Source organism: Lepidochelys kempii, chromosome 17, assembly GCF_965140265.1.
Source record: "Lepidochelys kempii isolate rLepKem1 chromosome 17, rLepKem1.hap2, whole genome shotgun sequence".
In the NCBI taxonomy this organism is placed as follows: Eukaryota; Metazoa; Chordata; order Testudines; family Cheloniidae; genus Lepidochelys; species Lepidochelys kempii.
In genome coordinates, this window is record NC_133272.1 from 1,242,841 (window position 1) to 1,257,791 (window position 14,951).

At 44.9% G+C, this 14,951-nt stretch overlaps 1 protein-coding gene across 6 annotated transcripts in view; it reads left to right on the forward strand.

Annotated features, from left to right (window-relative positions):
- Positions 1–3,456, forward strand: part of SLC13A2 (solute carrier family 13 member 2) — a 43,913-nt gene extending 40,457 nt beyond the window's left edge. For all 6 annotated transcript variants that reach the window (XM_073315085.1, XM_073315082.1, XM_073315088.1 and 3 more), the window contains one exon: positions 2,353–3,456. In XM_073315085.1, coding sequence (XP_073171186.1) covers positions 2,353–2,490 — 138 coding nt within the window. In that variant the 3' untranslated portion in view covers positions 2,491–3,456. The remainder of the gene's footprint in view (positions 1–2,352) is intronic.
- Positions 3,457–14,951: the final 11,495 nt, after the last annotated feature.

The following is a 14,951-nucleotide window of genomic DNA, read 5'->3' on the forward strand; positions in this document are numbered from 1 at the left end:
TGCCAAATCAAGAAAGTTAGAAACACAGAATCATAGAATATCAGGGTTGGAAGGGACCTCAGGAGGTCATCTAGTCCAACCCCCTGCTCAAAAGCAGGACCAATCCCCAATTAAATCATCCCAGCCAAGGCTTTGTCAAGCCTGACCTTAAAAGGAGATTCCACCACCTCCCTAAGCAACGCATTCCAGTGTTTCACCACCCTCCTAGTGAAAAAGTTTTTCCTAATATCCAACCTAAACCGCCCCCACTGCAACTTGAGACCATTACTCCTTGTCCTGTCCTCTTCTACCACTGAGAATAGTCTAGAACCATCCTCTCTGGAACCACCTCTCAGGTAGTTGAAAGCAGCTATCAAATCCCTCCTCATTCTTCTCTTCTGCAGACTAAACAATCCCAGCTCCCTCAGCCTCTCCTTATAACTCATGTGTTCCAGACCCCTAATCATTTTTGTTGCCCTTCGCTGGACTCTTTCCAATTTATCCACATCCTTCTTGTAGTGTGGGGCCCAAAACTGGACACAGTACTCCAGATGAGGCCTCACCAATGTCGAATAGAGGGGAACGATCACGTCCCTCGATCTGCTCACTATGCCCCTACTTATACATCCCAAAATGCCGTTGGCCTTCTTGGTAACAAGGGCACACTGCTGACTCATATCCAGCTTCTCGTCCACTGTCACCCCTAGGTCCTTTTCCGCAGAACTGCTGCCTAACCATTCGATCCCTAGTCTGTAGCGGTGCATTGGGTTCTTCTGTCCTAAGTGCAGGACCCTGCACTTATCCTTATTGAACCTCATCAGATTTCTTTTGGCCCAGTCCTCCAATTTGTCCAGGTCCCTCTGTATCCTATCCCTGCCCTCCAGCATGTCTACCACTCCTCCCAGTTTAGTATCATCTGCAAATTTGCTGAGAGTGCAATCCACACCATCCTCCAGATCATTTATGAAGATATTGAACAAAACCGGCCCCAGGACCGACCCCTGGGGCACTCCACTTGACACCGGCTGTCAACTAGACATGGAGCCATTGATCACTACCCGTTGAGCCCGACAATCTAGCCAACTTTCTACCCACCTTATATTGCATTCATCCAGCCTGTACTTCTTTAACTTGCTGACAAGAATACTGTGGGAGACAGTGTCAAAAGCTTTGCTAAAGTCAAGAAACAATACATCCACTGCTTTCCCTTCATCCACAGAACCAGTAATCTCATCATAGAAGGTGATTAGATTAGTCAGGCATGATCTTCCCTTGGTGAATCCATGCTGACTGTTCCTGATCACTTTCCTCTCATGTAAGTGCTTCAGGATTGATTCTTTGAGGACCTGCTCCATGATTTTTCCGGGGACTGAAGTGAGGCTGACTGGCCTGTAGTTCCCAGGATCCTCCTTCTTCCCTTTTTTAAAGATTGGCACTACATTAGCCTTTTTCCAGTCATCCGGGACTTCCCCCATTCGCCACGAGTTTTCAAAGATAATGGCCATAATGGCCAAAGATAATGCCCAGTTCTGCATAAATGTGTGGCTAGGATTCCAGGACTTCTGAAAAAACTTAGCCCTATCCAAATAAATACTCAGTCTGCTTAACAGGTAGCATAGGGAGCCCAGTTTACTCTGATGTGAATGAGGGTTTGATAAGAAAACCAGATTAATGGTCTGGGTTAGGTGATTTAGCATCAGCTACAGGCAAAAACAGTGGTACCGAAATTAAATATCGTGGGTTTAATTTATGACAGACGAAAGGCCCAGAGCTGCATAAAGTGGCTCTAAAATTCCCAGAGCAAGTTGGGTAAGAATTGCCCCCAGTGCAGGAACTGACTGTACTGTGAGGATCCCTCACAAGACCTGCTATGGGGGCATGCTGGTAGGGCTGGGAGAGGTGTGCTGGAGGAGAAGCCACAGCACACAGCATACACAGCTCCACAGCACTATGCGGGGGCCACTCCAGCCTCCAGAGCAGCTCACAATTGGGATCGCACAAAGGTGGCATAAAATCATCTCAGGTCTCCCTCCCCCTAGGCTGAGAACTATGTGGTATGCCTCGAAGAGGCTCCACTCAGAATCCGATCCCTTGATTCCTGCTTGTTTTGCCCTGCACACTGCTATAGGAATCAATGGATCCCAAATTTACAACCCCTTCCCCACCCGGGCCTCTATGTCCCCAGCACAAAGCCGAGCCATTCCACCCAGGCCATCCTCAGATCGACATAGCTACCCAGCCTGGGTGCCAGAATAAGGATCTACAGATCAAGCCACAAAAGCTGTCCATACAAACTCTCTATTCCTGATCAGCAGAGAGGAAAGAAAAAACAGACTTATTTAAACTAATGACACTGTTTCTTTACAATTCTAGGCTAAAGCTGGGAGTGTTCTCAACATCCTGGGTGTCCTGACAATCATGTTAGCCATAAACACCTGGGGCTACCCCATGTTCGATTTGAATCACTTTCCAGTATGGGCAAACAGCACGTCAGCAGCTTCCTGTAAATAACACAGATGGACAATGGAACCAATAATTGTGTCTGATGGAGCAGTATCGTTCACTCTGACCAGCAGCACCATCTACTCAAGCTTTGGTGATGTACTGGACCAGACACAATATCTAGAAACAAAGTCACCCAGATGTTAACAGCAACACAATTATCTGACTCTTCCGCTGTAGGCAAAAGATATAGCCTTGTGCTGTGCAACCCTTGCTGGGGTCCCCAGGCTACCTCTCTCTTGAGAGCCAGTGGGAAATTTCCCCCAGTATCAGGGACATCCATCAGCTCTCAGATTTTGCCTGAAAATTCAGTTTGTTTTGAGTGTGCAAGGAGAGGAAAAGAAGTGTGACAGAGAAGTGTATGTAAGAGGATGGAGGGAGACATTTGCACCTGATGTTTTGTATGCAACTGTGTGTGTTTGAAACCTCTGCTTGTAGGTACAGACCTCTCTGTGTATGTGTGCTTGTGCATGGGCATGGTGAACATAAAACGGTGCGTATGATCTGCAAGCAGTCCTGCGACGTATGTATTGTAACAGTTATGGACAAATCAAAACACTATCTAACCCTTCTATTTCTCTGTAATTTATTTATTTAAAATTCACTCTGTAAGTGTAGTTCATAAGAGCTTCTGAAAGTAAGAGGCTGTTTTCACTAGCACATCAATTTTATGACTATTTAGGGAGGCTCTAAAACTGTGCAGGGGTAGTCTATTTTTTTATCAAGGTCCAAATTTGTTGGTCAAGGTACAGTCAAGGTCCAAACTCCAGAGAAAATAACAAAAAAATAACAACAATAATGATATAATAAGTACATAAAAAGATTTTGGGGCCATTCAAAAGTGTCTTGCAGTCTGGATTTGGCCCGCGGTCTACCTGTTGACTACCCCGCTATAACGACATGACATGAACTCTAGCATTCTCCTGAGAATGGGAAAATTCTTGTTTCCTAAAGTATTGGTTGAATTAAAGAATGTGTATGCAAATCCTACATTCTGGCTAGTTTTTCTATAAGAAACCAATCTTTCTGCTGCCATCTTGCACAAGTCAGCTCCCCAAACCCTTGTCCCCTCTCCACGGCAGAGCCAGCATAACCAACCTTTGTTTTAACACCAAGAAAACAATTATGGAATATCCCTTAGTTTTCAGATTTCAGGTCAAATTGCAGAAGTGCCTACGTGATGTAGGAACGTAAGCATGCACTGACTTTCAGTAAGACTTACCACATTCCGAAGGGGAAGATTTTTAAAGATGCTTAGGCACCTAACAATGCACATGGGCACCTGGAAGGATTTTCAAAAGCACCTAAACAGGTTAAATGCCTAACAGCCATTGAAACTGAAATCAATGAGAGTTTAGCATCTAACCTACTTAGGTGCCTTTGAAAATTCCATCAGGTGCCTACGTGCGTCTCTAAGCACTGAAATAACATTTTCAGAAGTGCCTATATGACTTTGGGCCAGGCTGTCAAAAATACCTTTCATCTCTCTATTTACCATGTCCACTAGAGAGCAGATGGACAGTACTGGTTATCTCTGGGAGAAGGGGAGTATATCATAATCACCAGCGCCATTAGCAGGGAAATGCAGAATGTTATCACCAAATTTTTGAGAGAGAAACCATTGTCTCATACAGAAGCCATACCTAATGCAGGCAAGAGCACAGAGAAATGGAAAATCAGAATTCATTTTGACAGGCCACTTCCTTGCCTGTCTTTGGGAAAATCAGGCCACAGGTTCACAGAACACTCCTGATATATTTGCATAAAATCTATCTTGTTCAGGAATTCCTGCAGCACACACTCCAGAGCACACCCTTCCCCCCCCACCAGGTTTGATTCTAATCACCCAGCTGGTAAAACACGTATCAGTCTACAGGTACACAATGTGCCAGCTGGAGAGCAGGTGCCACTAAAACCATAGGCTAGAAAAGGGTTATCCTGCTCTGCTAATGACCTGCCATTTCATTTGTGTGCAGTGTTAGAAGTCAGATGACCTGACCCATCTGGCAGGATTCAGATTTATACAAACAAATATTTGATGCCACCTGCCAAGATCCCTGCAGTCTCCACAGGGAGGGTTTATGATTTGCTTGCACATTTATTTCTGTAGTCCTGTGTGAGATGACTACAATAGCCAATGCCTTGTTCAGAGAAGGACTCTTCTCCTCCTTCAAATATGCAGTAATTCTACCCATACTGAAGAAACCTACTCTGTATACATTGATTCTAGCCATGCACCATCCTGTATCAAACCTTCAATTCCTGAGTGACTCCATAGAGAAGCTAGCCAAAGGCCAACTGCAAGCTTATCTAATTGAAGGCTATGTCATAGACCCAGGAGAATCTGGATTCAAGCCAGGACATGAGTTGGAAACAGCATCAGTGGCACTGATGGATGGTATCCTGTTACCTATGGATGGAGGGCAGACATCTATTCTCCCCCTTCTTTACTTCTCTGCAATATTCAGCCAATACACTCTCAACCAATTGTCTCACCTAAGAGAAGTGCTCCAGGGGAACGTGATAAAACGCCTTAAGTCTTTCCTGGAGGGGGACACAAAGAGTACTGATGAGAAACGGCACCTCTGTCACTGGACCACTCACTTGTGGAGTCCCGCAATGATTCTCCCTCCAGTTGTATTCAGCACATACATGCAGCTTCTAGATGAAACAGTAACCCAACATGGGCCTAGCTGTCAGCAATATGTAGATGACTCAAATGACACACATCTCCACTTATCCTTCACGATGTACAACTCTACTATTACCACCAAGATGGCTCAGGGCTTGGAGAAGATCAGCTCATAGATGAAGAACAGCTGGTTGAAGCTGAATCCAAGTAAAACGGAAGTGGTACTGGTGGGCAGAGGAAAGCACTTCGTGGAGTTTGCTGCCACAGTACAGCCTCCTCTGGTTAAAATACACACCCATAATTGGTGTGCTCCTGTCCTCCTCACTGATGCTAAGCATCTTCCACATGTAGTAACACTTTCTGTTGTCTCTTGTTGGCTAGAACATTCTGTCCTATTCTGGTGGATGATGACTTGGTTTTAGTTATACATGCCTTTGTCACCTCTTGTCTGGACTACAGCAATCATACCTGGCCACAAAGCCATCAATCCTAAGGAAACTCCAACTAGAACAGAACACATCTCCTCAGCAACACAGGCTGCTGTGAACATATCAAGCCTGTCCTCCGGTCTTTATACTGGCTTCCCATAGAATACTGAGTCACGTTCAAGATCTCAATCCCTACCTGCAAGGTGCTCAATGGTGTGGGACAGCATATTTAAAAGATTGCTTAAAGCTCCAGAATGAGGGCTATGGGTGACATCTCTACTACTCAGTCACAATGGGACTCTGTACCACAAAGGTAAAACGAGTGTGTGCACCAGACAGAGCTTTCTCATGGGCTGGTCCAAGACTGCAGAGCAAACTTCTACAATAGGTATGTGGCTGGAAACCCTGAGGGACCATATTTTGAGATGAAATTGGTGACTGAAGCCCTTCTGCCAGACAGCATGGTGGTGAAAGACAGGGGATCCACCCAAGAAAAATTGAGAATCCAAATTATCTTATTATCTGGAGGTGGCTTTGATGTTGGTGCCTATTTATCTCTCCACCCTATGAATTTTATCCTGAGACATGACTCCAACTCCTCTGAATGTTTCTTCTCTTCCACTTATTATCATCATGATTAGAAGACTAAAAGGTATGTATATACTGCAACAACAAAAACCCATGTCAGCGAGTCTCAGAGTCTGGGTCATCTGATTCACGGGGCTCGCACTACGGGGCTAAAAATAGCACTGTAGATTTTCTAGCTTGGGCTGGAGCCCGGGCTCTGAAACGTGGTAATGGGGGAGGATCTCAGAGCTCAGACTCCAGCTTAAGCAGCAGTGTCTACACTGCTAATTCTGGCCCCATAGCATGAACCTGAGTCAGCTGACCTGTGCTCTGAGACTCACTTTTTTCTCAATATAGATGTATCCCTTGATGAAGAGGTGTGTTCTATGTGTGCATCTAAAAGTGGCAGATCTCACTGTCATTCTGAGTGTTGATGGAGGGAGTTTCCTCCCGGGGGCCAGGTGCCATGACAGCTCAGGTTCCTGCTTCCGTCAGTCTCACTCCTTGTGTCGACAGCTCCTAAGGGCTTTAAAAATTATGACCAAGATCTTGAATTTGATTGGGTACGGAACCAGTGTAATAGCTAGAAGACAAGGATGAAGGGTTTGCATTTTCCTTTCCCATAGAATAGTCAGGCAGCTGGTTTCTGTGCCAATGGAGCTTTTCCAAAGCACTCTTGTACCAAGCTAAACCATTCACCTTCCCTCCCTGTGTTTACACCTATCAAACATTATCCATTTAATCTAAGTATTTGCACTACACTCATCACCATGGAATCTGAGTGCCTACCAGAATAAAAAAGCCAAACAGATGGTTTATCACAGACCTGTATTCCCTCTTTGCTCTTCACTTCCAGGAACAGGAGAGTGTGTGGGTTTGTTTGTTTTGTATTTTTCTTCTCAGTTCTTACAGATGGTTTTCATATCCCTCTAAATTGCTGTTTAGCTAGGCTATAAATATTTAATTCTTTCGTATGTCCCAATAAACCTGTCCTTCCAGCCCCTTAAATCCTCCATAAGATTCTCTGACTTCTTTCCATGTCTACATCTTTAAGGTGCTGAGTTGTTCAAAAGTAAAGGCAGGAGTGCAGGTGCAGTCTCTTCACCAGTATTAAGACAGTCCTTGAGGTCATTAGAGGCAGAAGAAAGATGCAGCATGGGGTGCCCAGGGGCAAGTGGGTTAATGTTGTGTATTCCCAGTGTCATCAGCACATGAGTACCCATGATCAGCATCCCCTAGGAAATGGCTCCAGCAGAAGTTGCAGGACCAGGGACACTGAGGGAGTCAGACATCCCAAAAGGGACCATTCGTCTTCTGAAAGGAGAGATGTGACAGGCCCTAGCCTGCTGAAACCTGGGCACTGCTGATTAAACACTCACAGTGATACTACAAAGCAAGGGGGAGAGCGGTCAAAGGGCAAAGTTCAGACCTGTATTTGTCCCAGAGAGATCTAAGGACTGATTCCAACCTGAACTGGTGGGTGTCTTGGCAGCAAGTACATGCAGGGCACTTTTATTGCCTGGGGTGTGGCTAAGGGTAGAGCAGATTGAGGTACAGCTGAGTACAACGTATCAGTGCAAAAAACCTGTAACACACCACCAAACCCCCTCCAAATGTTCTGTCCCAAGCAGGTTGCAAGTGTTTCTACACACTGTTACTGTGGTCACTCTCAAGGCGCGGCTCCCCTTTGTGTCTCCCTTGCTATTGCCCTCAAGGGGTGGCTCTGACTTCCCTAACCTGTGATCAAATTTCACAATCTTTCCTAAAACTGTCAGCTCAGCACCTGCTGCAGAGCCGTGTGATTCACAAAGCTGCTCTATATCTCAGAGCTGACACTGAATTTGCTTTGCATAAGAGTGGTAAGTGCTATATTTGTTAATGAGGGGACGGTTGCCTGCATGTCTGTCTGGCTAAAAGGCAAGGGCACTGCAAAACCACAAAACACAGGTTTCCCACAGCACATGCCAATGAGTAAGTGGGTGACTCGCAGTCGGCTCCTCCATATCCTGAGCCTTGCCGTGCCCAGACACACACCTACCCATGGAGCTACAAGCACACACATGTATACACACAAAAGAATCTGAAGGATTTGCTCTGACACACACATACCCATTGTACAGGGAAACACCAGGGAATACGATGGGCACTATGCCAACTAATAAAACCATACAAATAACTTACATTTATAGAGTGCATTTCGTCATAAAGGATCCAAAAGCACTTGTGAAGGGATATGTAGACGGTGCACAGGCATCACTTCACCCAGCACTGAAATTCTGCCACGGCAGGGATAGACTGCAATAGCTATCCTAGAATACAAAGCCATACTACAATAGAGTTTGGAACAGGGGAAGTGCAATCCTATAGCCTCTTGATCTTGCAGAAAGACATTACCTAGAACCTCAGCCAGTCAAAGAGATGCTTTTTTATCACATCCTCTGAGGATCCTGGAGTGCATTCAAAAGCCACAGTGGTGTGGTGTGTTCTATGAAAGCTATATGAACTGAAAACATAGCTGTGTCCTAAACAACTCTCTCACAAATAGATACCGCTTGAGGGAGGGGCAGAGAATTCACTACAGTCCCCAGAGATGTATCCCAATGTTGATACTCCCTCCCCTAGACGGAGGGAAGTGAAGAGAACTTGGTTTGTGCAGGCAGGGAGACTTCTCTCCATGGCTTGTGAGTTTTTAGCTTGGTTTAGCAGGGGTGCTGAAACAATTTATATAGTAGTGGTGCTGATGATGGAAACAATGGAAACTATGTATTTTGTTTCAGAGTAGCAGCCGTGTTAGTCTGTATCTGCAAAAAGAACAGGAGCATTTGTGGCACCTCAGAGACTAATAAATTTATTTGAGCATAAGCTTTTGTGGGCTACAGCTCACTTCATCAGATGCATGCAGTGGAAAATACAGTATGACGATTTTATATACACAGAGAACATGAAAGAATGGGTGTTACCATACACACTGTAACAAGAGTGATCAGGTAAGGTGACCTATTACCAGCAGGAGAGAAAAAAAACCTTTTGTAGTGATAATTAAGATGGGCCATTTCCAGCAGTTGGCAAGACCTTGTGAGGAACAGTGGGCAGGGGAGGGAAATAAACATGGGGAAATAGTTTTACTTTGTGTAATGACACATCCACTCCCACTCTTTATTCAAGCCCAATGTAATGGTGTCCAGTTTGCAAATTAAATTCCAATTCACCAGTCTCTCCTTGGAGTCTGTTTCTGAAGTCTTTTTGTTGTAATACTGCAACTTTTAGGTCTGTAATCGAGTGACCAGAGAGATTGAACTGTTTTAAATGTTATAATTCTTGATGTCTGATTTGTGTCCATTTATTCTTTTACGTAGAGACTGTCCAGTTTGGCCAATGTACATGGCAGAGGGGCATTGCTGGCACATGATGGCATATATCACATTGGTAGATGAGCAGGTGAACGAGCCTCTGATAGTGTGGCTGATGTGATTAGGCCCTATGATGGTATCCCCTGAATAGATATGTGGACACAGTTGGCAACGGGCTTTGTTGCAAGGATAGGTTCCTGGCTTAGTGGTTTTGTTGTGTGGTTGCTGGTGAGTATTTGCTTCAGGTTGGGGAGCTGTCTGTAAGCAAGGACTGGCCTGTCTCCCAAGATCCGTGAGAGTGATGGGTCGTCCTTCAGGATAGGTTGTAGATCCTGGATGATGCGTTGGAGAGCTTTTAGTTGGGGGCTGAAGGTGACGGCTAGTGGCGTTCTGTTACTTTCTTTGTTGGGCCTGTCCTGGAGTAGGTGACTTCTGGGTACTCTTCTGGCTCTGTCAATCTATTTCTTCACTTGAGCAGGTGGGTATTGTAGTTGTAAGAATGCTTGATAGAGATCCTGTAGGTGTTTGTCTCTCTCTGAGGGGTTGGAGCAAATGCGGTTGTATTTTAGAGCTTGGCTGTAGACGATGGATCGTGTGGTGTGGTCTGGGTGAAGGCTGGAGGCATGTAGGTAGGAATATCGGTCAGTAGGTTTCCGGTATAGGGTGGTGTTTATGTGACCATTGCTTATTAGCACTGTAGTGTCCAGGAAGTGGATCCCTTGTGTGGACTGGTCCAGGCTGAGGTTGATGTTGGGATGGAAATTGTTGAAATCATGGTGGAGTTCGTCAAGGGCTTCTTTTCCATGGGTCCAGATGTTGAAGATGTCATCAATGTTGCGCAAGTAGAGTAGGGGCATTAGGGGACGAGAGCTGAGGAAGCATTGTTCTAAGTCAGCCATAAAAATGTTGGCATACTGTGGGGTCGTGCAGGTACCCACAGCAGTGCCGCTGATTTGAAGGTATACATTGTCCCCAAATGTGAAATAGTTATGGGTGGGGTATTCTATCTGCTACCCAAGATCCATAAACCTGGAAATCCTGGACGCCCCATCATCTCAGGCATTGGCACCCTGACAGCATGATTGTCTGGCTATGTAGACTCCCTCCTCAGGCCCTACGCTACCAGCACTCCTAGCTACCTTCGAGACACCACGGACTTCCTGAGGAAACTACAATCCATCGGTGATCTTCCTGAAAACACCATCCTAGCCACTATGGATGTAGAAACCCTCTATACCAACATTCCACACAAAGATGGTCTACAAGCCATCAGGAACAGTATTCCCGATAATGTCATGGCAAACCCGGTGGCTGAAGTTTGTGACTTTGCCCTCACCCAAAACTATTTCACATTTGGGGACAATGTATACCTTCAAATCAGCGGCACTGCTATGGGTACCCGCATGGCCCCACAGTATGCCAACATTTTTATGGCTGACTTAGAACAACGCTTCCTCAGCTCTCGTCCCCTAATGCCCCTACTCTACTTGTGCTATATTGCTGACATCTTCATCATCTGGACCCATGGAAAAGAAGCCCTTGAGGAATTCCACCATGATTTCAACAATTTCCATCCCACCATCAACCTCAGCCTGGTCCAGTCCACACAAGAGATCCACTTCCTGGACACTATGGTGCTAATAAGCGATGGTCACATAAACACCACCCTATACTGGAAACCTACTGACCGATATTCCTAACTACATGCCTCCAGCTTTCATCCAGACCACACCACATGATCCATTGTCTACAGCCAAGCTCTAAGATACAACCGCATTTGCTCCAACCCCTCAGAGAGAGACAAACACCTACAAGATCTCTATCAAGCATTCTTACAACTACAATACCCACCTGCTCAAGTGAAGAAATAGATTGACAGAGCCAGAAGAGTACCCAGAAGTCACCTACTCCAGGACAGGCCCAACAAAGAAAGTAACAGAACGCCACTAGCCGTCACCCTCAGCCCCCAACTAAAACCTCTCCAGCGCATTATCCAGGATCTACAACCTATCCTGAAGGACGACCCATCACTCTCACAGATCTTGGGAGACAGGCCAGTCCTTGCTTACAGACAGCTCCCCAACCTGAAGCAAATACTCACCAGCAACCACACACCACACAACAAAACCACTAAGCCAGGAACCTATCCTTGCAACAAAGCCCGTTGCCAACTGTGTCCACATATCTATTCAGGGGATACCATCAGAGGGCCTAATAACATCAGCCACACTATCAGAGGCTCGTATACCTGCACATCCACCAATGTGATATATGCCATCATGTGCCAGCAATGCCCCTCTGCCACGTACATTGGTCAAACTGGACAGTCTCTACGTAAAAGAATAAATGGACACAAATCAGACATCAAGAATTATAACATTTAAAAACCAGTCGGAGAACACTTCAATCTCTCTGGTCCTTGATTACAGACCCAAAAGTCACAAAAAAATTTCAGAAACAGACTCCAAGGAGAGACTGGTGAATTGGAATTAATTTGCAAACTGGACACCATTACATTGGGCTTGAATAAAGAGTGGGAGTGGATGTGTCATTACACAAAGTAAAACTATTTCCCCATGTTTATTTCCCTCCCCTGCCCACTGTTCCTCACAAGGTCTTGTCAACTGCTGGAAATGGCCCATCTTAATTATCACTACAAAAGGTTTTTTTTCTCTCCTGCTGGTAATAGGTCACCTTACCTGATCACTCTTGTTACAGTGTGTATGGTAACACCCATTCTTTCATGTTCTCTGTGTATATAAAATCATCCTACTATATTTTCCACTGCATGCATCTGATGAAGTGAGCTGTAGCCCATGAAAGCTCATGCTCAAATAAATTTGTTAGTCTCTAAGGTGCCACAAGTCCTCCTGTTGTTTTTATGTATTTGGTGTTTGTTATTACTACTTCAAGCTATGGGGTGTTGCCATATCCCCAGCACCCCGTGCCTCAGGCTGTATACTGCATTATTCTGAGTTACTGCAATATTATATGTTGTATTATTGTCCCATTCCTACAGGACAAGAACACCCACCCACACACACACTAACACCACCACAATAGGTCCCTTTCCTAGCAGAGTGTGTGGAGAGGGATTTCCCCTCTCCTTTCTGGATGTGGTCCTGCCAGGGCACAGATGAGGCACACAGGCAGTCGTGGGAAGCTTGCATTCTCTTGGCTTGCTTTACCTATTCTGGGGATAAAGAGCTTCAGGTTCTGTGGCTGTCAGTTTGGCAGCAGAGTATTCTTGTTCAATGTTTTTTGAAGCAGAAAGCGATTTTAAATGTCTGTGCTGAGGAATAAAAGCTTGGAGGTGTGGGATGGAGAGGAAGAGAATCAGTAATGCAGGGAATTTGGGAAATCTGAAACTTCAACTCATCAAGGAATTTCAGAAACCTGGAATCCTTTCCAACATGGAACCAATGAAATGACTTACACTGTGATTCATTCAACTTTATGACTTGAGTTAATAATGACCAACGTGCCAAAGCCTGGAAATAAAGTGGTTGGCACGCACTAATCACCAGGTGTCCAAAGGAACAACTACCTAATGAACCTTAATCATTACTGACAATGTTGGGCATTTTCTCTTATTAAACACATTTATTGTTATTTATCCATTAATCATATTTACAAGACTTTGGAAATGTACAGTTCAGCTGCTAATCAGAGACCATGGGCAGATTTGTGTGCAATGTGCCATCTAGTGGCTGGAGATAGTTTTCCTAATGCATGCTGCTGAGCGGAGCTATTTGTCATCTAGAGATTTTGGTGCCAATTTTCACGCAAAAACATCCTCGAAGAGCCAACAGGAAAACACATGAGATGAAGAAAAGTTTAACTGGTAATATTTGTCAGAGGAGCTGCATTGCAGAACTTCTGCTGAATTAAAAATATAATAATAATTCAACTGAATAAGAACGGAGTCAAAGCCTGAAAGAAAAACTGAATGGACACAAAACTGAAGAGAAAGAACAAAGGAAAAGAACAGTTCATCCATCCTGTTATGAAGAACACCCTGGTATGTTATTGTAAGTTCTTCAGGGCAGGGACATATCTTTGAATGTTTGTCCAGCATCTAGCCCAGTGGGGCCTGAATCTTGATGGCTACTTGTAGGTTCTACTGTAATATACATAACTATGAATAATAATATTAACATCTTGCTCCTCTGCTGCCCATGTCAGACTTGTACTGCAGTGTTACAGGATTTCCTTCTAGCTCCATCACCCCACTGTGCTCTGGGTCTGAGCTCAGACTTGCAGCGTAGTGTTAGTGGAGTTTCCTTGGCTTCCCTCACTCAATGCCCAGTCTAAACCAAGCAGAGACCCCAGACATTCATCCCCAAATCAACAAAGCGGCTTTCACCAATGATCACGTGCCCAAAACTGGTTAGGCAATCTTTCCCTTCCAACTCTGATCTGGAACAGCTAGACTGGTTTGGTTCATACCAATATCAACATGCAGCCAGAATCTCATGAATCTCAGACTTTATGTGGTGTTTTGCTTCTTCAATAAAGCAAAGTGAGAAGTAGTCAGAAATATCTCTATAATTCGGCTCCATATTAAGATGGACCCTCACAGATGACGTCAAAGGAACAAGCTGACACAAAAGGAATACACCTCCAGTGCAAACTGTTGTCAGGGCAGCAGCTCTCCTGTCGTCTATCAAGTGGGCCCTGGGCAGATAGTGACGGTTGGGCCGGTGTCACTGTTCAGATTCTAAAGAGACAGCCAAGTTTCCCCTGTGCCGCAGGATTGTCCTGATGAAACTTGCCAGAAAATTCAAAAGGATTTGCTTTATTTGTAAGACGTCTGTCCCCTGAAGCATGTTTGGATTTTCTTCCTTGTTCTACCTTTGGCAATATCATTCCTGCCACATGAAATATACAATCATAAATCATTCGCCTGTATTGCAGATACCACAGTTGTACAAAGCAGGCTTCCTTGCACCTGTGCTCTTCTTTTCCCGTCTTTCTGCAGAGCTGATCAAAGGGCTTTGTGATACCAAGAGCAACCACTGCTACTGAAAAGGCAGCACAACCCCAAGAGATACCACCTCTTCCACTTGACATGGTCTGTGTAATTTCAAATCCTTATCATCCAGGTCAGATTAAAATTGTAACATCTCTGATACTTGTTTATATGACTTTCAGGGGCTGGATGGCTCAGGGGATCCTGCAGGCTGAGAGTCTGGGGTAGAAAGCTTTCTTCTCTCGTTGGCAGTGAAAGTCGTTACTTATCTGATGGCCATTCAGTGTTGTGTGTGAAGTGAATTGGAAATCTCAACCCAATTCTTGGTATACAGGTATCCATACTAAAAATACTCACCACAACTAGAAGTAATTGTCTGGTGGACAGTCTCCACAGAGAGGCCAGATACTGAATGGATCATGGAACCTGAACTCCTCTCTCTTGCTTAGAAGTGGTCCTTCCATGTCAGGGATGAGGCACACTAGAGGGAAGTGTGGAAAAAATTGCTTCGCCAGAGCACA